The sequence below is a fragment of the Monopterus albus genome, unplaced genomic scaffold (genome assembly GCF_001952655.1).
Source record: "Monopterus albus unplaced genomic scaffold, M_albus_1.0 scaffold344.1, whole genome shotgun sequence".
Classification (NCBI taxonomy): domain Eukaryota; kingdom Metazoa; phylum Chordata; class Actinopteri; order Synbranchiformes; family Synbranchidae; genus Monopterus; species Monopterus albus.
In genome coordinates this window covers 72,363-99,016 of record NW_018128224.1, presented here as the reverse complement: position 1 = coordinate 99,016, position 26,654 = coordinate 72,363, and the positions used below count along the sequence as shown (strand labels likewise).

The following is a 26,654-nucleotide window of genomic DNA, read 5'->3' as shown; positions in this document are numbered from 1 at the left end:
CAATGAAAAACTATTATTTTACCCTTTATCAGGCCTTTAAGAATACTGCTTCATGTTGCTCATAGTTCACTGATATTGCTCTGAACACTCAGTATCTTTCCTGGAAAATATGTGCTCACATGGGAATCAATCCATTATATAGAAAACATTTGGTAAGGATGTGGAAAATAAGAGCTAAATAGTTGAAGAGTAGGGTTGACCACAGCAGAACAAAGAGCTCAAACTACATTAAAATCCAAGAAGCAAAACAACAGAGTGCAATGTTTAACAAACTTTGAAAACTGCAGTACAGCTGTAACTTAGCAAATTAAATACTTTTCCCCCATTATTTTATGGCTCATTATTTTTCATTCTTTGAGAGCTGAAAAACTGCACATATCCCAGAGCTTTCTGAATCTTCCTCATAAACATACAGTATAGATACAAGAGAGGAAACCAACTACTGGACTCTGGCTTATGTCTAAGATAAGTCAGAACACAAACACACAGGCATATTACCATACACACAGCAGGCGGTGGAGACACTGCTAGCTAGCATACAGCTAATGTTATCATCTGTTCAGTAAGTACATTGGCCATGTGGTGCAAATTAACCCAGCAATGGTCCAATCAATTCACATGAACAACAAGGAAGAGTTTTGCTCTCTGTCAGAACACACCTTAAAAGCACTTTGAGCTAAATGCTAATAGCAGCATTACAATGTTACATTTCTGATCATGAGGTGAACATGAATATTGATAACAATTTTCATGACTATCTATCAAACTGTATCTATCAAATATTCCACTAAAAGACAAAAATGCCAAACTCATGTTGGTAGCCAAAGAACAAGTCAACAGGGTTCATCCTCTAAGGACCATGAATATCATACTGTTTATACAGTATCTGAGTCAAAGTGGCAGACCAACCAACTATGCCATCCAATTAGTGCGACAAAAAAATACTAATTGTATAAATATAATTTGCAGTTACAAAAATTCTATTGTTGTGGTGTGGGGTGGGGTGGGGGGGTTCACTTACCTAACTCTTCTTACATAATCAGAATCACATTTGCACTTTATTCCCATTTTTTTCTTTTCACCTTTTGGGTCCATGGAGACATAAAATACAGGTGATAATTGGTGTAAATGAAACGTTTGTGTGCAATTCAGCATTTTTCCATTAATGGAGCTTACTGAAATGTTTAAGGACTGTACTGTATAATAGGTTTACAGATATTTGTGCAATATTTCATTTCCTTTTATTAGTTCTAACTTGTAATTATTTTTTATTTACTGATTGTTTTCTGCATTGACTTTCTGTACTGACTCCTCTGTTTTTATTGCATGCTATATTTGTGACATTCCCCAAGTATTTGGACCTTGAGAAATACAACTGCAAACTCCATTTCCCTTGTGTACTTGCATGACAAAGCACAGGTGTGCTCTAGATGACGCCATTAGAAGTTCATTAGGCACCGGTATTAGTTCTAAATGCCTTAATGATTTTTGCAATGTGATGTATTCTTCATTAGACATTTCATTTACTTCACTTTATGGCAAGAATGTAACAATTTGTAATTTTATCAATGATTAACATCCCGTTAAAATAATTACTGCAGTAGAGGGAGAAGGATGAGATAATATACAGTGTTTCATGTGTTCCCACCAGGTTGGAGACACCACGGACGGTCTCAGGATTCAGCATGACAATCTCTGTGGTCACATGTCCCTCCACAGCCTCCGTCATGTTCTCCACTGTACAATTGATAGCTGGGTCTTTGATCTTAAACCAGTTGTCTGCGTACCAGCCTATAAGGAACCACACATACTTCTTCCCGTATAGCTTTTCCTTGAACACCTGCAGCAGGGAGGCATATGGAGGGAGGATGAAGGGAGGGAGAGGATGATAAATAAGCATGAGGAGAATTATTCCCACACATGTGCTGAGGATTTTACATCACTGCCAAACCAGGAAATTCATTTAGACATCCAAAGAGCTCATTACAATGCTCACTTTCTGCTAGTATCCAGTCAGGTTCAGTCTATTGGGATCAGTGTGGTGGGAAAAGGTACAAACCTCACAAAACACCTTCCTGGCTTCAGTTTCATAAAAGAGCCCCACAATGATCCTTGCATCTTGGCGCTGTGTCAGAATATGAAAACAAAAGAAATCATTGCTTAGTTACTGCACATCAGCAACAACAATATAACATTCCAAAAAGCACAGCTTGATGTGGCCACGCAGTGTGCCAAAGTTCCTGCTGCTTTGCAGGACGGCACATACCGCTGCACAGAAGAAGCTAATTAACATGATGCATTAATTTCTTCTATCAAGCTGTCTCTATGCTAATGGTTTTGTGCAGCTATGAGCCAGAGCAGGAAGGAAAGGGTGAGAGAGAGAGAGAGGCGACCAGCAGCTGAGGTGAATTTTTAATCAAAGCACCTTGAGGTTCTTGACAGCGACGCCCGGGTCACTGAGGAAACTCTGGCGAACACTGATCTCAATGCCTGCTTCCTTCACCCTCTGCTCCAGATCGTCCAGCGTCTGCGAGATTAAAGGGAAGGGCAGAGGGACACAGACCAGGAGGTTTGGGGGAGGGGATTAGAGACATCTCAACAGAGAGAAGCGAAGGGTTGAGATTACAGAGAAAGACAAAAGAAAAGCAGCCAAGTCTGAAGAGAAAGAAAATTAAAAAAAAATCTCAAGTGTATATGAGAAATGTCAAGAGGAGGATGGAAGGTGTGGGGATGTATGATAAACAAGAGAGGCAGCATGGGAGAGAATAGATTTTTTAGACAAAGAACATGACTGGAAAGAAGAAAAGAAAAATGTAAGAAGGGGAGGAAAGAATGCAAGAGCTGGACCATTAACCTCCATTACAGGAACTAACCCAAGTGTCATGATATTGACCATCATGCCTGGGTGACATGTATTGCTTGATCAATATTTCTCACCACCAATATTCCAAATAATTACTTCAAAAATCCTCCATCAATTGTCAGGAGAGATTGCCTGAAGGTGTATCTCATAGCCTGAGAACACAACAGCTTTCATAAACAAACATACAGAGCCAGGCAAGCAGGCAATCAGGCAACCCACACCCACACTTTACCAAAAATGATAGGACATGGAGAAAAAAAAACAAAGTGTGGGAGATATTATAAAAGAAAGAAAAAAGAAAAAGGAAAACATACGTGTAAAACTGAAAGAGAGGTGAAAAGTACTGACTGAGGTGAAGACTTCGGTGGTCTGCTGGATAGTGGCGATGCGGGTCCACTTCCACTTCTGAAAGAGCTGCACCCTGGTGGGGTTGTGGAGGGTGGCTGAAGGGTGCGTGCGGAAGAAGGTGGGGAAGCGCTGACGGTTGGACAGGGCTGGTGAGCTGGAGCCATAGGACAGCTGGGAATAATGAAAGACAGAAAAAAAAAACAACAAGAAAACAGTGACTAAGGCAGGAAGTAGTAAAATATGTAGTTTGGGGGAAGAAAATAAAGAAAAATATACTTCTGAAGGTTCTTCCAGGCATCAGTAGTAAACAGACTTCAATCAAAACTTATTCAAATCAGGACTCTCTTGTTCCACCCCTGTACACAGTGTTCTTTGATGGCAACCGGTACAAACAGCAAACAAGGACAAAACCACATAGACAATCCCCGTTCCTGTTTTCTCATTTTCATCCACACCCCCGGCCTCCTTCCTTTTAGCTTCACTCTGGCTTATGAGGTATATCGATAAAATCTGTAATTTCAACAAAATAAAAACTGAAAAAAACTGCATGCTGTATTTTCACTGCATATGTTGCCACATAATTGTGATAACACATTCTAGTATTACAAACAGAACTAATAAAAAAAAATTGCTAATTATTGTCAGTGCAAACAGTAGCCCCATTAATCCCCTGCTTCCTTTATTTGTACTTGCATCATTTGAGTTCACAACATCGACTTGTTGTGAAGAGGCAGACTGCAAAGATTTGTGTCCAAAGCAACAGACAAGAGGGATGGTGGAAAATGCCAATAGAAAAAGAGAGAGGACTGTTCCTCTAACAGTTAGTTTTGCAGTGACAATTGGAGATAAAATCCTTGACAGGTTTCTTTTAAAATGAGAAATCTGGCTTTTACAGAGCCATTACAGATACATTCAGCCTATCCTCCTCTCCAGCTCTCATCTCAGCCCCATTACCTATACAGCCCTGAGATATTCACAACTGAGGGTGAGAGCAGGCTAGATAGATGTCAAATGTCATGTACAATGTGGACTCCCCACTGTAACAAATCCCTGCAGGCACAGGCAGGTAGACGATGGCATCAATACGAAGGAAAGAGACAGAAAGAGATCTGGACGTGGCAGGGAAAAACCAGCAGCAACTCCAGTGAATGACACAAGCTCAATATTAAAACAATAAAGGTAACAGGCAAAGGCAGACTCTGTGACAGGAGTTAAAAGATATGAAAATGGCTGGCTCTATTTTGTATTTTGCTTAATGTCAACAAATCACATAATGGCCCAAACCAACAATGAACCAATTGTACCAAGTACAGGTGGCGTAGACTGAATTTCATATAGCTACTACTTTGTGCCATCATTGTTTAAAACACATCAGTGAGATAAACTGTTCCACTGGGTGACATACTCCTTCATTACCATGAACACTGCCGTTATAATAAAATCATAGGTCAGTTCCACATATTCAGTACATCTGCTGTAAACACTCATCATGCAGCAGAGTTGTTTTAATCAAATGCAGGTAAATGTACATTTGTTTGCGGTGCACACAGTACTGAACGAGACTAAGAGCCTACAGCCACATTAGTTAGTGGGTCTATAATGGTGCTTTTAGCTAAATTAACACCACCAAAACAGTAATAAATATATACACATGAATCAAATAAAATCAGTATTAATACACTATCACACATTAAAACAATAAAATACACACACAAAATCCACATAAGTAAAATATTAAAACAGTATCCAGCTCACCTGTTAGACACACACAAACTGTAAAGTACAAAATAAAAGCTGTTTAAATTGACAATATCTAAATGCTAATGGCAGCATAATGACAATGCTAACATGCTAATGTTTAGCAGGTGATTTCTATCATTTTCAGGTTGATACTATCACACTGATTTGTGTACAAGTGGTCATTTTTCTAATAAGTTTTAAAAAAAATTGATGACATAAAAGGGGTGTATATTGGATGATTTGACAGTTTTGACTGGTGGGGCCTGATATCGCAGCTACTGTGCAGACTCTGGTTGCATGTGTGGATCGATCCTGAAATATCAATACTTCCGATCCCAGTGTTTCCTCTTCTAAAATTGATTTACATGTTAAAAGATCAATATCTAAAATAAGTAGGCTAAATGTATTTTTAATCTTCAATAGGGATAATAAGGATAATCACCTTTATTGGCCAACTATGTTAGACACAAGGAATTTGTTTCCAGTACAGAACCTAGTCAGCCATCTGCGGCACCAACTCAACCGGTGGCTCTAACCATCAGGGGCAATGGGGGAGTTCAGTGTCTTGCTCAAGGACACTTCGACATGGGGACTGCAGGCACTGAGATTCAAACCTTCAACCTTGTGGTTGGGAGATGACTGCTCTACCCACCGCACTGTCACCTCCCCCACAGGGGACACAGTAGACAGTAACTACGCTACCCAGGACAGTCAAAATTATAACCGCTTGATAGGAACCACTTCTTCTGCCTGTCACAATCATGTGTTACTGAGAACCTCTTGACTTAAAATTTTTCTTATTCTGCAGCGTCTCAGCATTTACAGAGCAGATGTCATATGCAACCAAGATGGCATGTAAAGCGTCCCTGTATGCATGCATATAATATGCATGTAGTCCCGCTGCCAACAGTTCAGTATCGGGGCCATAGAAACACCCCTTCACAGTATGTGAGCAGAGTGGCACCATTTGTTGTTAATAAAAGTAACAAGCCCTTATAGCCCATCTCCCCTTCTCCATCAGTCTCTGTTTAACGGAACTATCACTTTTCCCTCGTTTTGTTGTGCAAAGTATCGGTATTGACCATGACAGCCTGTAATTTAATTGGCATTGGATCGGAAAGGAGTTGCAACACGTGTCACAAAAGAAAGAAGGCTGCCCTATTATTCATAACATTGTTTCACTTTTGGATAGAAGCTGTGGCATGTCGCCCATCTTTATATACAGTCTATGTTTATAATTCTCATTTCACCAGTTCTTCTATAGCAGATCAGCCCCTCTATGTTTTACAGTGCTTGTAGAAAAGGAGATGAATGAGTAAATTAAGTCTGCCTAGAGGAGCTAATCAAGGGCCCCTCCTTGATCAGTGTCCAGAAATGGGGATAGTGATTGTCTCCCTGGGACTCTGGTGACTCTGTTTGACATGCCAGGAGGCTCCTTTAGGCAGAATGCATACAGAAATAATTGAGTGTGGCAGTTAGGAGGTTGTACCAGTGGTGGCGTGTAGTAAAGAGAGACAGATTCCTTTGCGGTTGGGGAAAATCGACTGCTCAAGTTGAGGGAGCAATGTGGAAATAAAGAGCAGGAGAAAAAGATGGTAGAGATGGAAAGGAGAAAGGAAGGAAGGAAGGAAGGAAGGAAGGAAGCGGGGAAAAGAAGCTGAAATTCAAGCAGAGCAGCTCCAGGCAGCAACAACAGACAGAGAAAAGAGGAAGGCAAAGAGTCAAAAAAAGGAAGAGAGTTTTAAATGACGAGGAAAGAAAGGCGAGAAAGAGAGAAAGACCAGAAACCAGAAAGAGGGGCAGATGCCAAACACTACAACTGTTCTCGATGACTAATCTCTGGATGAAACTTCAATTATAGGACAAAGCTAATAAGCAGAGCACCGTGAGTGACAGAGAAGCAGCAAAAGAGAAAACAGGGAATGAGATAAACAAAATCAAGCATAAAAAGAAAAAAATATGTCCAAAAAACCAACAGCACCAGAAGACAGCAGTGAATCACGTGATGATTTACAGATTTGGGTTGTGTTTATTCTTGTAATAAATGATGTGAGGTCCAACAATATGTGTTGCCATCCTGCATAATATAACTGTCAATGCAATATTGTGAAACTGCCTTATAAAGTCTCATAGCTAATTAAAGGGGATTTGTAAAGTATTTCAAAATCAATAAACAACTACAGTATTGATTTAGGGAACTTAGTATAATTACCACAAGTACAAAAGACCAGCAGCATCTTCAGTACATTTCATATTGTCTGCACAAAAACATAAAGGAAACAGAGCTAAAGCTTTTGATGTCAGTTTCTTATCAACTCACAAGACAGAAGCAGGGGACAAAAGACAATATCACCTCCTTATCTATTTAGTTAGCTCATGTTCTGTACACAAGATCAGTGCAGTTATTTAAATTGCTTTGGATTAAATGGTCCACCAGATTAATGTAATGTCTTTGTGAGAGAAAGCAACATTTTTGGTAAATGCAGTTTAATTTTGAGACAAGACATTCTACACTGTTTAGACTATGGTCTCCTTCATTTATTGTAGCTGGCACATGTTAGGCTTGAGAGGACATTGTTCAAATAACATTGGATGACATGAAAAAAGTGTTTGCAGCTGCCTTGAATGCCCAGACTTGAAGGTGGGGAGTACAGAGAGAGCAAGGGAATGCAACTGTAAACATTTCTAGACAGTTTTCAGAAAATAAAATAAAAAAATTCACCATTTGCTGCCATTGTTTTGGAACACAGCTTAAATCTCAGAAACCCATTAAACCAAAATTGTCTGCATAACTGGATGCTGCTAATGGTAACTATGAGCTGATGCTTTTTTGCTATTAGCAGTTCCTGTTTGCATTGTATCTAAGAATATAAAGACTCTCACACTGACACCAAAAAAAGCTACAAAAGTGTTCTATGATTTCTCAGTGGATGTATGGACATTTATTTGCAATGGATATCTGCAAAATATTATGCTGAATCTATATGTGTAATATATCTGTGTTCTCTTCACTTATATGAAAGGCTCTCATTTAAAATGACTGGAGACTGAATAATGTCTTGAAGGTGTGTACTTGGGTACAATTGGGTAAAAGACACCCACCACTATGAGGTTCCACATGCGAGCAGCTTCAGCCACCAGCGTGGAGACGCTGCTGCAGCCAGGCATCAGGACGATCTTGATGGGCTCGGTGTAGAGAAGGTCATACAGCAACTTGGTGGCTTCTCCTGGGTCACACTGGAAGGACAAAATGAGAAAGTGTTTAATGGATGAATGGATGGATCAATAATAAAGAAGAGAAATGAAGTGAGGTGAATGAGACAGAGAGAAAATGGAGCCAGAGAAATACAGGGGGGAGGCAATGGGAGAGATAACAGCAAGGGAGACAGACTGGTGAGGAAAAGGGATGAACAAATAAGCAATAGTGTATGGGAGACGGAGGCGATTGTAAACGGAAAACAAATGATAGTAGATAAAGTAAAGGGAAATGACACAGAAATGGCAAAGAGCAATAAAAAACCCAGATGCAAATGTGAAGAGAAAAATCAAGAAGGTGAAGGAAAAGGACAAGTAAGGGAAATGGAAAGAACAAAACAGACAAGGTCAAGATAAAATGAAAAATGGCAGGAAAGTAGCAGGGAGCCACAAATAAGCAGATGCAAATGCAAAGAGAAAAAATATTATCTGCACAGAGTTCACGTCCGCAGAGACGGCACGTCTCATCAAAACACAACACGCTGTCCTCAGCCCAGGACGCGAAACCAGAAAGACGGGCAGAAACCAAACAGAAGTGAGCCCTGCAACCAAAACAGCACCTATCAGAAGTCATTACAGCCCTTCAATAAAGTCATTTACAGCATGTCTAGGTGGTGAGAGTGTGGCTGGAATGATCCATCAATGCGCTGTCAGCTAGATTACCCACAGGTCGTCACTGCAGCACCGCTCATCAGAGTCACAGATAAACTCGCCTGACACATATAACGATTCAGCAAGGAAGAGAAGATATAGCTCACAAATACGCACATGTACTTAAAAAAAAAAAAAAACACTCCAGACGAGTGTCACAAACAACTGTACTGAGGCAGATGATGGCGATGACCAAATATGACTCCTAATTGAAGTATTCGTCTCAACTGCTGAATTGTCTCTTGGAGGCAGCCCTGTGATTTTTCTGAAGAGGTACTCACCACTCAAGACCCAAGAATACATGGAACAGCTGGGCCTCTTAGTGACTGATGTATTTTCCATTATTTCTAGATTGGGTGGAATTATAGTGGTGTCATGTCATTGCAGAAAAAGGCAGGACATTTACATGCACCTAGATAATTCAATCTGAACCCTGTAAAAGTTTCATAGTACAAGGTTCCTGTATGGTCTCCGCTGGAGACAACTGTCTTGGAACAAGGGCAGTTGCTGCATAAAGCCAGACATCATCATACAGTACATCATAAAGCTGAGCTCTGACCGCTGATGTTCTTACTTAAATGTCACTATGTGATTTCCTTTATTGATCGCATTTTAAATTAAAAAATGCTTTTATTTATTGCTTTACTTCAAGTCCTTTGGGACATGTTTATTCAGACAGTAGCATCATGGTGATTATCACCGTAGACTGCAGAAAACAAAGAAAAGATGGTCACAGTGAGCAACATTTTAACTGTGTGATAAACCTATGTCCATTTCTATAATAAACTGTTGAAGCTTTTAGCGCTCATTGGCTTCTTACCGTTAAGTCATGTAAGATCATTTTGCATCACCTTGTGAACCGCTGCTGTCTGACTTAATTGGCTTTAACAAGTGCACAACCACTTTCACACCACGGCTTCCGCAACCAGTACATTCCATTAACACCTAGACGTTTTCAAAAGGGATAGGGCTTTAAAACAAGCAGTGGATGGGGTGGGGGTGGGGGTGGTGGGCTTGCCAGCTGTGTAGCACAGCTGCCAGGAAATAATAGATCTGCCATCAGCTGTTTGCTGGATATTTTCTGAAAGGATGTTTTGCAGCTTAGGAGCGTGGCTTATCATTGCAGCCATTTTAACAACAAATTGGCTGTGCCAAAAAATGACACTGATTACAGTCAAATTTGGTGGCGTTAAGATGAGGCAAGCAACAGTCAACCAAGACAAATTATTGTTTGGATACAGTATCTTGTGATACTCCACTTTTTAATACCAATTACCCACTCTTGATATGCTTCAAAGTGGCTGTTAACAGCATCTTTGATGAGCTTCCATGTCTACTTTCCAGTTGACTGCAAACCTAGTTTGGTATTTTGGTACTAGATTTTTTTTGTTACTTACGGACCAACATTTACACGGCAATAAGCTAATACTGGCTGATACAGCCAATTTATTGGTCTGACTCTATTTAGTACCATCATGAATATTAAATTGTATAAAGAATAATGAATTAATATAAAATACTCCTGTCACTGTCAAACAAAACATAAATGTCAAAAATATACCAGATACATTGAACAACAGCACAGTATACAACCAAAACTGTGGCCTAGGAGCAAAGACATATACCTAGTAAACCACGACATGATGTTTAAATCCAACAAGGGATGTTTTTTTTTACAAGTCATTCCCCTGTTCTCCACATGTCCCTCCTGCCTCTAATTTGTATACTATCAACTAAAGGCAAAATTCCCTAAACAGAACTGGGTTGCTTAGACTGCTGCCCCCACGACCCGGTTCCAGATAAGCGGAGGAAAATGGATGGATGGATGGATGGATGGAAGAAGAAGCAGAAGAAAAAGAAGAAGACGACGACAATGGCCTTAAAAGATTTGGTGGCAGTCCACCAAATCTTCAAAACCTTTATGTCTACATTCATCAGTGTCTAACCATCAGAAAAAGTCCATTATTGTGAACTAAACACAGCAACACAAAAGACTGGTGGGTGTTAAAGGATAACAGGCACCATTCAAGCCAAGAGGACCTGAGTATGACACTAGAAACATTAGAGTGGACTTTCAAACCCTCTGCACTGGCTTTAAAATTTAGTATGATGGTTGCTGCTTGATCCCCAAAACAGGCAGCAGAGCAACAGCAAAATAAATCAGTGCAGAAATCCTGTTCCTTGTCATGAAAAGATTGCCCTAAGCTGATTACTTTATCAAATTAAAATTTTGAAGAGCATGCCAGTAAAACTACTCACCAAGTCTACCGGCATGCACTGCTGACTGTCCTTGATTCATTGTATTAATAGCATTAGCACTGACTGTGAAAGCATACTGATGTCATCTAGAATAAGGCAATCCTGTGAAATGGAGAGCAGAGAGACTGCGGGTTTTTCTTTCAATCAATCACTACAACAGTTGATTTCATAGATCACTTCCTCCTTGCCTGTGTTTCTGGGTGAAATCAGCTGCTGCAGTGCTGAGCTGGTTCCAAACCTGCAGCCTGATTCTTCATAAAACTAACTGCTGTGCTACTTCACATGAGGGAGATGCAAATTGACACACAGACCTTTCTGAACACTGTCTTTCCTGAAGGTTGTTTGTGTTCTCTGTCACTGTGGCTGTGGGCTGGCTGCATGCTGAGAAAAAGCTTGTTAGCATTCTGGTGTTAGGGTTTTAACTTTACTCTGACAAGCGGTAATTCATTGCCTACGCTGATTATCTTTAAATGATTTAATCAATGTGTCACACACCATCCAACATCACAGCTTTTAATAAAAGCTTGTTGAAATCATTTTTCCAAATAGCTCACTTCAGAACATGTAGAAATTAGAATTGCATTAAACAGTATTGATTCTGACCTCATGAAGGTTATTTCAGTGTTCAGACCAGAACCCCGTCTAGTCAAAATTATGTTTCAATGTACTGTCTAGCAATCAAACAAAATACTTTTGAACACTTGTTTGTATTTTGAACTGGAATAAAGCTGGCAACTGTCTAGACTGCAAAGTTTAGCAAAGTTTAAATATAGTTACGATAACAGTTTTAGCTGCAGAGAAAAAGGAGTAATATATGTTGGAAACTAGCGTTGGTGAGAAAAACAGGTTTAATGTGTGGTAAACCTGCGGGATACCCAATCACTAGCAGCCAAACTTAGCTTTAAAAAGTTCATTCATGCCTCTGTCAACCTACATAACATAGGTGACCCTGAGATCTTTGAGTGTAATGGGTCAAATGTCCCTCATTCTGTAAAAAAACTCATAAATGTAAGAGCAAACAGAGGAGAAGAAGCAATAGCATGGGCTTAACCTGTCTTAATACTTCTTTAGATATTATGCCTTAAATTTGCAGGAAGCATGGTGCTAAAACAGGGCTTGGGGATTAATCAAATTTTATTTTCAGTTACAACTTTGTTTTCCAACAATTATGAAGACAAAAATAATTGAGATAAAACAATTATTATACCATACTCTATTTCGCTACGATGCTCTAATTTTGTCCTGTGTTATAAATCCAGCGCACCCCTTCAGCACTCTCCAGTGCAAGCATGTTTTGGTTGCATCCAGTGAAGTGAAACATGACTCGAGTTGACAACAGCTAAGCTTGTTACTATATGTGCAATAGAACCTCCGCAAGTAAAATGTCAGTAAGAGTAATCTATCAAAACTCCTGCTAAATGAGCATAAACTTGTACAGAAGTGATCATTTCAGATTTGCCTGCAGTCTGCCATCCACCACCAGTCTGTTAACCATATCTAGCTTGTTAAGCTAATACCTCATTTTTATGCACAAGCTAAAATGAAATATGACTGCAGCCTTCTGCTAAATGAGAAGGAGAGAGATGGATGTGGCTGTGTCATGGTGAGCCCAGCAGACTGAGTCATTCTGTAGGTTATGACAGGCAATGCTGTCAACCTTAAGTAGCAAAGTTTTATTTGTAAAATGAATGTAGGCTAATAAGTAATTTCCTCTGAACTGTCAATCACATTTAGGTAGATGAATTAATTAATTTGTTCTTCAGCTGAATCATTTAAACTTCAAGAAAACCCACTGTTAAAAGACAAGTTTTCTTTTTTAAGTTCAATAAATCCATAATGTTTCCAAAGTGTGAAATAATCATGGTGTCAGTACTGGCCAATATAATCGTGAGTATGATTTTTGCCATAAGTGCAGCCCTGCATTTACATTCTGATGTTAAAACCTTTCAAGCCACAGCTTGAAGCTGATTTTGGTCTTTTTAACAGGCTTTTTAACATGTTAACAGGCTGTGAAGGTCTAGAAAAAAGGGGCCTAGTCTCGATTATAACTGCAAAATGGCATCAGACTCTACAGGTGAACCTTTCATTCACCATTTTCTATGAGCACAGGAAATGAAACCTATGGCTAGAACAATGGGAACACCAAATAGTAAAAGTAAAAAAGCACACATTCCCCATTTGAAGAAGAAGAAAAAACAGACAGGTGCTGGCAGGTGTGCAATAAAGGCTGAGGAATCTCTGCTATTCTTGGGAGTCTGTCTTCTACAACCCTCTGGGGCCATTGCCATTTCCACTTTCATTTCTAGCTTCGCCTCATGAGAGTATCTGGAGTGACGGCACTGATGCCATTCACATACACATTCATGGACACATTTACTGACAGACACACATGCATAGATAAGTGTGTGTACACAGCAGTAAAAGTGCACTCGTACAGCTGCACACATACATGACATAGCACCGGCACTCCCATCGCTGTCCTTGGTTCTGAAATTCCCCAAACCAATAACGGTGTGGATGTTAACATGTCGATGTAGCCTATCCAATCAGTCAAACCCAGCCTGCAAAAGCTTCCGAAAGCAACTGAAGGGTCCCTGGGCTGGTAAGAATGGGAGAAGCCACATGCTCATCATAATACATTCTCTAATTACACTCCAGATTGATGAAAACAAGAGCCTGAAGTGGGGATAAGGGCCTGGGGAACAGCCTATGTGTTGAATCCCAAAGCATGCATAGCGACATCTCCTAATTTCCACATAATTACATCTGGCTTCCCACACCAGGCTCTTACAGCAACGGACATGCGCAAGAACCAGTGATGAATACTGGTAATGCTCTTCTCCCTATACACCAATGACTGTACCTCAGGGGACCCCACGTTAAGCTCTTGAAGTTCTCAGATGACACAATGGTCATTGGTTTCATCCGAGATGGTGCCGAGTCTATGTACAGACAGAAGGTTGAACAGCTGGTCCTGTGGTGTGGTCACAACAACCTGGAGCTCAACATGCTCAAAACAGTGGAGATGACAGTGGACTTCAGGGGAGCACCTCACCATACTCAGCAGCACTGTATCATCAGTGGGGTCCTTCAAGCTCCTGGGCCCCACTATCTCCCAGGACCTGAAGTGGATATCCAACATCAGGACCATCATCAAGAAGGCACAGCAGAGAGACCTGCCCCAGGAGCTGTTGATACAGTTCTACAGAGGAATCATCGAGTCTGTTCCCTGCACCTCCATCACTGTCTGGTTTGGTTCAGGAACCAAACAGGACAAGTACAGACTTCAGAGGACAGTCAGGACTGAAGAAAAGGTCATTAGTGTGAGCCTGCCCTCCATGGAGGACCTGTACACCTCACGGGTCAAAAGGAGGGCAGAGAAGATCTTTGCACACCCTGGACACAATCTGTTTGAACTCCTCCCCTCTGGACGGTGTTACAGGTCACTGTGAACCAAGACAACCAGGCACAGGGACAGTTTCTTCCCCCGGGTTATCACTCTGATGAACACTTAACCAACGACAGTATGACTGGACACAGCAATAAACTGTACATATAACCACTGCATATATCAGTATGAAAGCTGTTTTGCCATAATGTATATATACTATAAGTACTGTCTCTTTTCCTATTTTTGATTTCACATATTTCCTATTTAGGGGGTGGGGTACACATTTTTTCCATTGTTTTGACTTTTTTATTTTCTATTTCCTGTTACCTCACAACACAATAACAGCCTCTGTACCAGAGTCAAATTCCTTCTATGTTCAAACATACTTTACCATTAAAGACAATTCCAATTCTGAAATGATGTCACAGCTGCCAATTAAAGTAAAGGTGTGGAAAGTGAGGGAAGCACCTTGTTCAACCGTTTTTCTCTGTCGCCACTGTCTCACTCCATCACGGTTAATAATTGATCAAAGTTTGCAGTCTCAGCTTTGATATATCCATGGCAACGGAAAATGTGTGTGTCTGCACGTACTGTGTGTGTGTAAGTGCGTCTGTCTGTGTGTGTAGATCTCAGAAGGCTGTAAATAGTCTGATGCTGCTGCCAGAATAGCCAGAGAAACAAGCCATTCTGCTACCACAGGGTATCTGCATCCATTAAAAGTACAGGCTGGGATTAAGTGTTGAGCTTCATGAATATTGTATGATCTTGTACAAGCGGAGGACATAGCTTGATACTCCCAACCCTAATGGTCACAAACTGGTGCATCTGTGTGTCTGTGTGTGTGCAGGCACCTGCTTACCAAATCCAAGTCCATCTTTAATGCATGTCTTTTATTCAATACTGCTGTTAGACTTTAAAAAGGCAATAAAAAAAAAAGTTCTTCATCATGATAACAAATTCAGTTCAAGACTGTCTGCTGCATAATTCTCCTGCCTTGATTTCGAAATGCAAGCAAACAAAGAGCCAGTTGCACCCTTGTCTTAATCTCACACTTAAACAAAGACTTGCACTCACGAGGTGATCGGCTCTCTGACCAAACAAGCTGTAATAAGTGGATGTCAATATCATAGCTAATTAATCCCTTTTCTTATAATTGCTTTTCCGCCTCTCAGGGGTTAAGATCCTATTTACTATTCCAGCCAGGCAAAAAATGTTTGCAATCATAAGATAAAAACGCCATTCCAAACACACTGTACCCAAGGCAAGAGTAATAAATTCCCTCCTCGACTTAATTCAAGGAATTAACCAGCGTCACTCAGACAATGTCATACCAGCCTCACTGAGCCATTCTATTCAAAGGATCTGCATCTATTTCTCAAGCCAGAGGCACCGACGACTCCTATAGCAAGAAGAGTGATGTTTTCTAGTCCTTGTGAAATCTCTTAGTGCATTTGCTTTATATTTATGTATATGGCAGCTACATCTACAGCTGCCTGCTCCACCACACTTCTAATCAGAGCATGCAGGAACACAAAGACACACACATATTTGATCTGTTTAGCATTTGACTGCAAAAACCAAGGTCTATATATAACAGAATGGGAATAAGCACGAGCTGTACTATTGGCTCTGCATATGAAGCGTATGAATTTGTACACATATTTTCACAGAGCTGAAACCTTATTTGTTTCTGTGGTTTGCTTCAAGAGTATCTGTGTTGCCATGCCAACTCTCCCTCTCTCCATCTCTCACACACGCACGCACACACTCTGTGCTCTCTCCCTGCTATTCTGTTTAACAGGATTCCAATGCAGAGCCCTGTACACCAATCAGAGTACAGCTCGTAGCAAATTTCTAACCAGTCCCAGTACAGTTAACTGTTTGGTGCCCCTGCCACTCTTCAGGCATCTGTCCTACAGCCTGATTGATAAGGACCCTCCAGAAAGGAGACAAGGGGGAAATCCAGTGATTGTTTTCATGTGCCTGCACTCATCCCTCTGCTGAGGAAAAGATGGTTCCTTTAGGGTGGGAAATTTCTAGATAACAACTGCAGCAAGGTGGTGCAAATAAAACGCTTTTTACAAAGATAAATAGTGTGCTTTTTGGTCAAAGTCTGTGTGAGTGTGGTAGGTGGTAAAGTGGGGCAGGGAGGGGAAATGAAACCAGTCGGGGGCGGATATTGGATTTATAGTGGTTGATATGCTGACATTTTCAAATACCACCATGGTTAATGATTGATGAGCAACAAGCAGGGGCTGTGTGTTAATTTAGCACAAACCAGCACTGTACATAGCATGGCAGCCCATTTGTACAAGGAGAGTTAGGACTTGAGTGTAATTTATCTTCTTTTAAGAAAGCTCTCCTTTAAGATGTTGTTCCTGAAAAGCCAGGCTATCCAACTGTTTGGCAGAGTCAAATTTCATGTACCTGCCATGACTCGTGAGAAAGGCAGGACTGAAATTCAAATACGTTACAGAGTCACAAAAGGTTGTTTGCAGGACAAAACATGAAAATTAAAACACGCCAGTGATGATAAATGATGTACAGCACACAAAATGACACAACAGGTTCAGATTCTCATCTTAATTCGAGAGGCTGATCATTAGATCCCTGGCTGACTGACACCACACACCACTTAAGTGCGCACCTCCTCTGACTCTCTTCCACATGCACTCACCATGCTGTCGAAGTGGATGAGCTCCAGCTCGTAGTCAGGCAGGATGTCGGTCCTGTTGTTCACCAGGTCCAGTGCCATCTGAGCGGAAGGCATGCACGCCTGACCACCGGGCCAGCCTCCGCTCATGGGGAACAGGGCTCCGATGTACAGCTTCTTCTTGCCTGCGGACGGCCGTGGCCAGAGGAGGAGAAGAGCGATGAGAGATGCCCGAAGGAACATGGCATGCCCGCGGGGTGCACGAGTTGCCCGCGGAGGGCTCCTGCTCATTACCAGCATGGTTCAAGGTGAGTGGATCCGGGGCAGGTTGACCCCGGTGCTGCAGCGGAGTCAAACCGGGCAAAGGTTATTTTAGGTGCGAATTTTACTACTAAAATTTAGACTAAATGAATTCAACACGTGTCCGGGTCGTTGACAAAACCTACGAATGAGTCAGGATTGATGTCAAGCTTTGCAGGTTTTGTTTATGCCACCTAAATGCAAACGTTTAACGAATCGAGCAAATAATTTAGTCCGCGTATAATTTAGCATAATGCATGGTTAATTATACACTGCATGCTGGAGATTTTCGGGACAAAGTCAAACACAGTTCAGTCAGTATCGTGAAGACGATGCTGATCGCCTCGAGATGCTCATCGGTCAAGTTTCAAACGAACCTCATTACGATACACTTCCACACATTTAGCGTGACATCCATGGACTAAAATGGATTAATGGATAGCTTTCTGCACGCAATCAATCATGAATATTAGATAGCGCGTCCCTTTCTCACGACTTTTACGCAAAAAGGACGCGCGAATTAGACACTAGCGTCCGCTCAGATCACGTCAATCGGGTCAAACCGGTGCGGACTGGGAGCTGCGCCTAAAAAAAACCGTAAGACTGGAGTGTGACCTGAAAGATGTAGCAGCGGAAATAGAAGGCAACATCTCCTCCTTTTTAAAGCAGCCGTATTCCGACAGATGAAACGATTTATCGCAGAAAAGCAGGCGCGCTAGAGCTCTGCGTCTGATCCACTGCAGCACCGGCTGGCTGAGTGTGTGTGCGTGTGAGAGAGAGGAGACGAGAGAGGGAGCCAGGAATGCATGCTGAGGGAGAGGAGAGAGAGAGAGAGAGAGAGAGAGAGGGATGGATGGATGGTTGGTTGGTTGGGAGGGGGCTCTGGGCTAAATCTCCTCAAAGATTTTCTAACGAGCTACACGCTGAGCTTAACTTCAACATTAGCTACATCAATTTCGCAAGAGTCTCGCACAACCTCATTTTGTCACATTTCCTTCTCGGCATTTGGCGTCTTACTCTCATCACTGCTGCGAGCTGCTGGCTCACACTGCTGGTGTTGGGTTAAAGGCCAATTTAGAAAACACCCAGAGTCCCCTTCAAGCAGGCTAAGAATGAGTCTATCCATTAGCAGGTAAGGTGTGAAATGGTGAAAGTCATTATAACATCAGTAATGACTAATATGGTTTTACAGCTGTAGCCTAATCAAAATTATATAAAATAATCAAACTGCTGATTAAATCATAGACAATGCATAAATGTGTTCCACTGTCTGTATTTAATTAGCAACTCTTGAACTAAATAATTTGATTAGTTTTCCATTAACATTTGCTCTGAATTCATTTACACAACATAACAGAACATGACCATAATGTTACAATTCAAACGTTGCTTATTCAATTATAGCAAATTATATTTTCAAAATAAATGCTTGATTGTCAGTGAGAACATTCTAATGGATTTAGATTTAGGGCTGCAAATAATATAAATATTTTATATTTATCGAATGATCTGAAGATTCATTTTGATCTGTTAATCACTTAGTTTATTCAATGGCAGAAAATAATAATAATGTAGCCGGGTGGTAAACGTTTTCTAAGGGGAGATAAATAAATAACTAGATAGTTTTCCACTTATGGTGGGGTGTCCCCTGGGGGTTCTTAAGGTTCATGTTTTCCTGTTGATGTAACATTGTTTAGTTTTGTAATGTGGGGATAACTTAGTAGTGGGCTGCTGGAGTCTGATGTCACCTTGGCCACTAGATGGCAGTACTGAACGAGATGTGTACGTTCCGCCAAAACTTGGCCAAGTGCATTATGGTCCCTTCCTTCTTTACGTTTGGACTGAGGTTAAAAGTGGAGCACTGTAACTTTTTTAACCTCTGTACGTATGTCAATATGCAAGTAAATATGCCCAAATCTTGTTGGAATCTGTTGTATTAATACTTTCAAGAAGTAATCTATCAGTATCCTTACAAGATGGTGTATTAGAGATGCTGATGGTGCTGGCGGCATGGTGTCAGGCCAACAGCCCAAAGTCCAAAGATCCTCAGTTTACATGTTATAAAATAAACAAAAACAGCAAATCCTAACGTCTGATAAGCCCAAACTATGTAGACTAATATTTGGCATTATGTTTGAAAATTATCCACCTTAACAGTTAATCATTATCAAAATAGCTGCAGATAAATGTTGACAAATCAATGCATCAGTTAGACATGTTTGTAGTTGTAAATCACATTAAATTAACTACATTGCAATCATATGTATATGTAAAGAAGGTGCTTTTTAGCATCTAATCATATCAGTGCAAACAGCAGCAAAGCACATGTAGATATGCCGTGAATTAATGTACAGTATGTAGTGTATACTAAAGCAGTGGGGTAGTATAATAATGAGGGATGCAATTGTGCCCCAAAATGTATATGTCAAACGATAAACCAGTGTGCATAACCAGTGTGCATAATGCATAGCATCAGTGAATGCAGCGATCACATGCCATTAATGCAAGGTTAGACATCAAGCTACATGAAACTAGTAGCTGTGTGAAAAGTAAAGTTATTACGTAGAGCTGAACAGACGTCATATGAGCCCCATGTAGTATCAGCAGAGGCTTCAACATGCCAGTGCTTTGAGCTACACGCCAAAATCAGGATGCTAACATGCTCACAATGAGAAGGCTAACATGGTGTTTAGCCGCAATAATATTAACTATGTTCAGTGTCTTAATTTAGTGTGTTAGCAATGCTAATTATCACTTAAGTATAACGGGGGCTGACAGGGATATCTAGTGTTTACCATAAACCAAATTTAGACTAAACTGATTTAGACAAAAGGCTAAATAATCACAGCTGTTTTTACTTGACATCTTGAGGGGAACATGAATATCAGCATCAAATTTTATGGCAATCGGTCCAAAGGTTGCAGACATATTTCACTAATAAGTGTGATTCTCATGGTGGTGCAAAAACAAAAGTTAGGGGATTGCTAAAGTTAGCAGGATTCATCCTCTGCACAAAATTTCATGGCAATCCATCTAGCAGTTGTTCAGATATTTGAGTCTGGACCAAAGTGGGGGCTCTTCCAACTGACAAACCACTGCCATATCTTATTTGTTCTGCTCTTAGGACCTACGTAATCAACTACAGTCATTTAAATGCCATAGAAACTATATTTAACCTAAGGATTTTTGGAATTTCAGCATTCAGAAATGCATTCATGGGGTTTCTGCAAATCAATAACTCCATGCTTACACTAGCATACTGCACACAAGCAGTGTGCAACTCAGTCTGTGACCACCTCTGCTAATTCATAGACCATTTCATCTCTACCTCCCCTCTGTGGCAAAGTCTATAAAATTATGTTTTGCTGCTTTGAGAAATCAGCAAAAAATGTGGTAGGCGGTATCAATCATGACGGATTTTATTTGTCTTCATCTCTGAGAAGAGCAGAAAACGGTGATGTAGTTAGTGTGGAGAAGAGGCAGACTACAGGACTCTACTGCACACCTGCTGTTTCAACCCTGTGTCCACAAAAGGTCCCTGTCTCTGACACACAGAGACAACCGTGGACACACACACACACACACACACACACACACACACACACACTGCTTCCTACTCATAAACTCGCACATACTGTACACGAACACATACATAAAGAACCAGGCACAATGGGCTTTAGGCCTTTATACATGAACTGAATTATCATACAGCTGGTTTTCATTTGTGTCCTCTAAAAAGAACCTTTGATGTTTTGGGAGATGCATCTGCCAGCATCATTTGATATCAACGAAGTATGTGAGAAAGCTCAACAACTTGTTGAAAAAGTGAAAAGACACTGTAGTCGCAAAAATACCTTTTGCCATTTTCAGTGTAGCCTATTAACATTAGTGTCTAAACCTTGGTTCCTATTTATGCTCAGCTCTTGTATAAGTGCTCTAATTGCAATATGATGTTGCATTCAAGTTCCCTTTTGAAAATTACTTATTGCACAATTGAGAAGAAGACCATTATTTTTTCAGTCTAAATTAAAAACCCTCTGTACTTAGACAATGGAATATGACTATTATGTAACTGGTTCATTACCCAAATCTCATTATCTGGATATCTCCATGTAGCAGAGAGCTGTTCAGATCTACATGTAGCTGCTAACAAGCCTTCACAGGCTGAGGTGAGTGTAGTGATCATCTGCTGGCATTTGCCTTCCACTTCCACCTCCTCATTCTCTCTCCCATCCCATGACCCATCCAACGCACATCAATTATTCAGCTGTGAACTTTATACACTGCAGACAACACAGGCAAGATGCACCAGCATCGGCCAGTGCGGCGTTAACAACCCCCCTGGTGGCAAATGCCACATTCAGAGAAGAGCTGTGGCACAGCCTGTGAAAAGAAACACTGGAGACATGAGTTCTGTAACATGTTGCTGAGCCACTTTAATGAGGGCCCTCTACTGTATATTTGTGTATCTGCAGTTTGCACACTGGGCGTCCTTCAGGATAATGGCCTTTTCCTCCTGGCAGATGCGTTGGTGGGTAAAATACTGTTTTCAATGTTTCCTTTTTAACACAGTTGCCAGATTACATTGTCCTTTGCCTGTATAGTACATTTTATTTTTACTAAGGGAGCAATCCAAATCATTTTGAAATTCTCTGACACAACATATTTTGTAATATCAATCTGCTGCTGCAAGACTTGGATAGTTTTAGGCACAAGGTTTTCTCCCCACAATTCTGACAGTACAAGTCATATCCAGTTTCTATGTGCAGAGATCAGGCTTTGGTCAAGGTGTAATCAAAATCCATTCTTTGTGTTTGTTTAACTTGCAGCAGCTTGTTAGAGCAGATGGGCAAAGTGGAAACTCAAGTTGCAGTATGACAAGTATTTATTAATAGATGTATAAATGTTGGCTGGGGTGCTAGAAAAATAATATTTAGCAGGCAACGAAAAGCACATAGATACAGTATCCTCATTGCATCATTTGTACCACACACTACCTCGTTTCCTGCAGTCTGCAGCATCACAGTTATCAGAGTAACATATCATGCCTGAGTATCAAGGTCAGCAATATTAAGTTATTTGTTCAACTGCAAAAATACCATGCCACTAGGGCATAACTTTGTAGCAGTCAGTAAATAGTTGTGTATTTTTATGAATACAACTATGACAAATGCAATGACTCCATATTTTCTGAATGCCAAAAATCTGTATTTATCATCTTTGAAATCTCATTATTAACACTCGCAAGGCTCAAATTCACATTTCCATCAGGTGAAAGTTAAAATCATGGAAATCCCTTTTTTAAATTTTTAGCTTAACATTTTGGAACAAACTTTTCACAGAACCTATACTAATTACTGCATGTAGTACATATGAGCAGTTTGCCTTGTTGCATGTTTCTAACATCCTGTGATACTGCAGAGATAACACACATACCTGATTTACAGCTAAATCCCAAAGAGGCAATCACCTAATGGTGACATACAGTACATATAAGCTGCATTCCCACTAAAGGAACCTAACGAGCAGTATACCCTGTAGTTCCCTTAACCATCACCAAGCATAGCCTCCGGGGTTGACGCGGACCATCCTGCTTTGTTTTTGGACTGTATTTTCTCTGTGTCGGTCTCTGTTTTGAGGAGGGAGGGGCTGCTCCTTCTCCAGCACGTAGTCAGCTGTGTGTTTAGACGCAATGCTAATGCTTGAGGTGTGAAGACACAGATGTTTAACCAATCACAGACTACTGCTCTGTGTGCAAGTGTCCTGTCCCCCCCTTCGTGTTCCTGGTACTTGATTTTAGTACTACCTCTTGAGGGGTGCCACAGTTTTAGCTCCTGGAACGCGCCTCTAAAGTGAGTCAAGTGTGGTGGAAACAAAAACAGAACAAGTGACGAACGTTACTCGGCGCAACACGTTTCGGTAGGTTCCTGTAATGAAAAAGCCCTGTAAGGTATAGAATCCTGCCTGTACTAATAAGTATTTTCTGTGGTACCAAAGTCTGATGTAGCTTATTCATCAGTGCCAAAGATTTGCATTACTATAAAAACATATCAGTGAGCCTTAATGTTACTTAATTCCAACACACATGGGAACTGTAGTTTATTTTGAGTCAGTCCCACAAACATTGTCCTGCAGCCAATGTGCATTAATTCACCACTAAAAATAGTCCCCAGTAAATGCAGCTTGTGTCCCTGTTTGGGTGACATTTGCTAACTACCCTTTTTTAATTGCTTCATTAAAATTGTAACTTTATATTTTTTTGGCATACGTGATTATTTTCATTATACATTTTACACTTTTGTTTTAATTGTCAAAAAAAAAACCCATCTCAACTTTGCAGAGCTGAAAATACCATCTTTAAATTGTTTTTGAACATCAGTGCAGGTCTACAGCACAGATGAATAAGCTAACCCAGGACTGAGAGACATTAATCATGAGTAGAGGCAAATCAATTTTGATTTTAGTCTGTGTTTGGGGAGTACTGTAATATTGTTAATATAGAAAATGATCAGACTTATCCTTTAAATATCTTTTTTTTTAACCAAAAGTTCAAATATGCAAAATTATTTAGTTTTCTATGACATATGAAGGACAAATTTACAGAATAGTTTGCATAGTTTCACTATTTTTGCTGGAAAACTGTGAAGATAATTAAATGTTAATCATTTTTCAAAGTAGTTGTTGAACTAAACATTTAATGGACTAACTAACACACACACACACAGAGATTCTGGGTAATCTGCACAAAAAGTCAAAAACATACCTGAATAATTTACTTGTAGGCTTTTTTTAATAGATGAAATGATGAGGAACATAGCACTGACTGGGTTTTTCTTTTTTTTTTGTTTATAAAGATCTCTGTCTTCAGTAAAGTCAGCAGCAAGTCGGAAAATATAGGGAGATGGATCAATGGACCACTGGATTCCAAAAAAAGATAAGAATAATTTATTCATCATTTGATGCCTGCTAGTGGTTCTAAAATCTACAAATACAATATAATCTTTAAAAAGAATTAACAGAAGTATCTAAAATTATAATAGTTTTTTGGCTTTTTATTTTTGCATTTGGCACAGCTGAAGAAACTGGATAGGAGCTATAGTAGCTTGTTATGCCGTATTGATTGTGAAGCTATGGTTGTGTTTTGCTGTACTTGGAGAAAACGCAGAAATTTGAGAAGCAATCCTACTCCGTACACACACATGCGCGCACACACACACACACACAGGGTAGAGCAGACACAGACAGGAGCAGGGTATTAACCTTTCTCCCGCTGAGGCGGCAGTAAGTGGGTGGTGATGGCACATTGAGTGGAGAGAGACAGAGCAGAACCAGAAGGAGGTCAGCATTGAGACAGTAGATGGAAATTTCTATTTATGGAAACGGTGCTCTCCGCTGCTTTGTTAATTATGTGTTTGTCAAGTCTGTCTGCGACATTTGGAAAGTTTTTATCAGAAACTTATGGGATTACTTACATAAAACTATATCGTCTGTCAGGTTCAGTGTTGCGTATGGTGCGTGCAGGGAGTGTTTGGCTTATGAAACGCAAGCACAGGTTTATGCCTAATGCATTAGAGCAACAGTGCAGTGTTGTGAGCCTTACACGAGTGTATGATTCAATATGTGGCCAATTCCAAATGTGGTGACATATCTATGCAAGAGGGTGAGCCCGTCTGCAACAGTAACAAATGTATTCATAATTCTTGCCAGGGATCAGATATAATGGCTGTACTAGTAGATGTTTTGACCCTTTATTTTTACAGTGAAGGCTGACTAAGCACATTAGTTCATTTTCAGAAATGACCTGCTGCTATTTCATACACTTTTACACTCACAGAACAGAAATACACTGCGGTATTGGCACTGCATGTACTGAGGTAGGAGACCACAATGTTCCACACCTACTCTAATGTTTTCATTCTTCAAAATCCATTCTAGCTATAGAGGGCAGAGCAAAGTAATAAGAATGCGCAATCTTTATTAAACTTTTGGAATTCAAATTAAATTAAGTTTGGACGATTTGCATTAGAAATGCCATTTCATTATTGATGCTAATAGGCTGATTAAATAGACAATCTTCATGCTCAGTGCTTTGATTCAGAAAAGAAGGATTTGCTCAATACTCAGGGGTGGAAACATAATGTTCCTCATGTAATGGGCTGGTAAGGAACAGAGGGAAATACTGTCAGCCCTGTAACAAGTATGCTTTCTGATATTAGATGAAAACTTATTTCTGTTAACTACCATAAGCTTACAGATTTGAATAGAAGTGGATTATAAACGAATGTTTCTGCTAATATAAAAAAAAACAAACACATTTTTCATAGATGAGGTTTCCTTTTCCCCATGAAGCCAGATTTTCTCAGCGGGTTTAAACCTTCAGCTACAGAGCAGCCACTGCTTTAGGCTACTGCTGCCCCAAATGGAGACATGTCGAGTTCGGCCATTTTCTCAAAGATCACTGCTGCCCTCTTGTGGTGATAGTACACCTTGCAGCTGCAACATTTTGTGCAGATTTACCTGAAGCACACTAAAAGTCAGAGATACAATATCTATGTGAACAGTTACATTCAAATACATACTATTAACCATAGGAACAAGCAGAATGGAGAAAAGATGTGTGAGCTAGGTGAGACTGAAGATGAAGTCCCTTTCATGATTTAAAAGGTATTATTTCTAGTGAAAAGGTTTCTGGTGGAAAACGTCATTGTTTTGCAGTGTAATGTTATACACAAAATGTTTAATGAATGTTGCACCATATCGCCTTTATGTTTTAGTGCCATGTAAATTAATGTGGGTTGAGCAGGTGTACTGTATGCGCATGACATTAAATTGTGTTAAAATTGCAGGTAGTAGAATTTAATTAGTGTGGATGTGATAAAATGAATGAAAAATTCTTACCTGTGTAGTTTCTGTCATCTTTGCCAGGCAAATTGAGAAAGAGGAAAAGAGTTGGTTAAAAACACAATGAGATATGGTGGAGTAAAGTCCAAGATTGAGATGACTTCCCTCCACTAGATGGCAGTGATACAATATTCTAACTGTCCTGAGAAAAGCACTGTGCCAAGCGGTAAAGCCTGGCAGGAGGTTCCTAACGAGATATTATATAAAACTCTGATATACTGTGAGGCATACAAAAAAGCTTTACCTCTCATACAGTTACATAGTGTAGGTACACTAGGAAATCTCGCAGAGAT

The 26,654-nt window shown here is 40.3% G+C and overlaps 1 protein-coding gene across 3 annotated transcripts in view; it reads right to left on the bottom strand.

Annotated features, from left to right (window-relative positions):
- The window catches only part of gabbr1a (gamma-aminobutyric acid (GABA) B receptor, 1a), a 70,867-nt gene that overhangs the window by 30,445 nt on the left and 13,768 nt on the right, over positions 1–26,654 (bottom strand). For all 3 annotated transcript variants that reach the window (XM_020625060.1, XM_020625062.1, XM_020625061.1), the window contains 7 exons: positions 26,359–26,376; positions 17,185–17,345; positions 8,054–8,188; positions 3,212–3,382; positions 2,426–2,527; positions 2,060–2,125; positions 1,649–1,840 (listed from right to left, as the gene is read on the bottom strand). In XM_020625060.1, the coding sequence (XP_020480716.1) occupies positions 1,649–1,840; positions 2,060–2,125; positions 2,426–2,527; positions 3,212–3,382; positions 8,054–8,188; positions 17,185–17,345; positions 26,359–26,376 (845 nt within the window). The remainder of the gene's footprint in view (positions 1–1,648; positions 1,841–2,059; positions 2,126–2,425; positions 2,528–3,211; positions 3,383–8,053; positions 8,189–17,184; positions 17,346–26,358; positions 26,377–26,654) is intronic.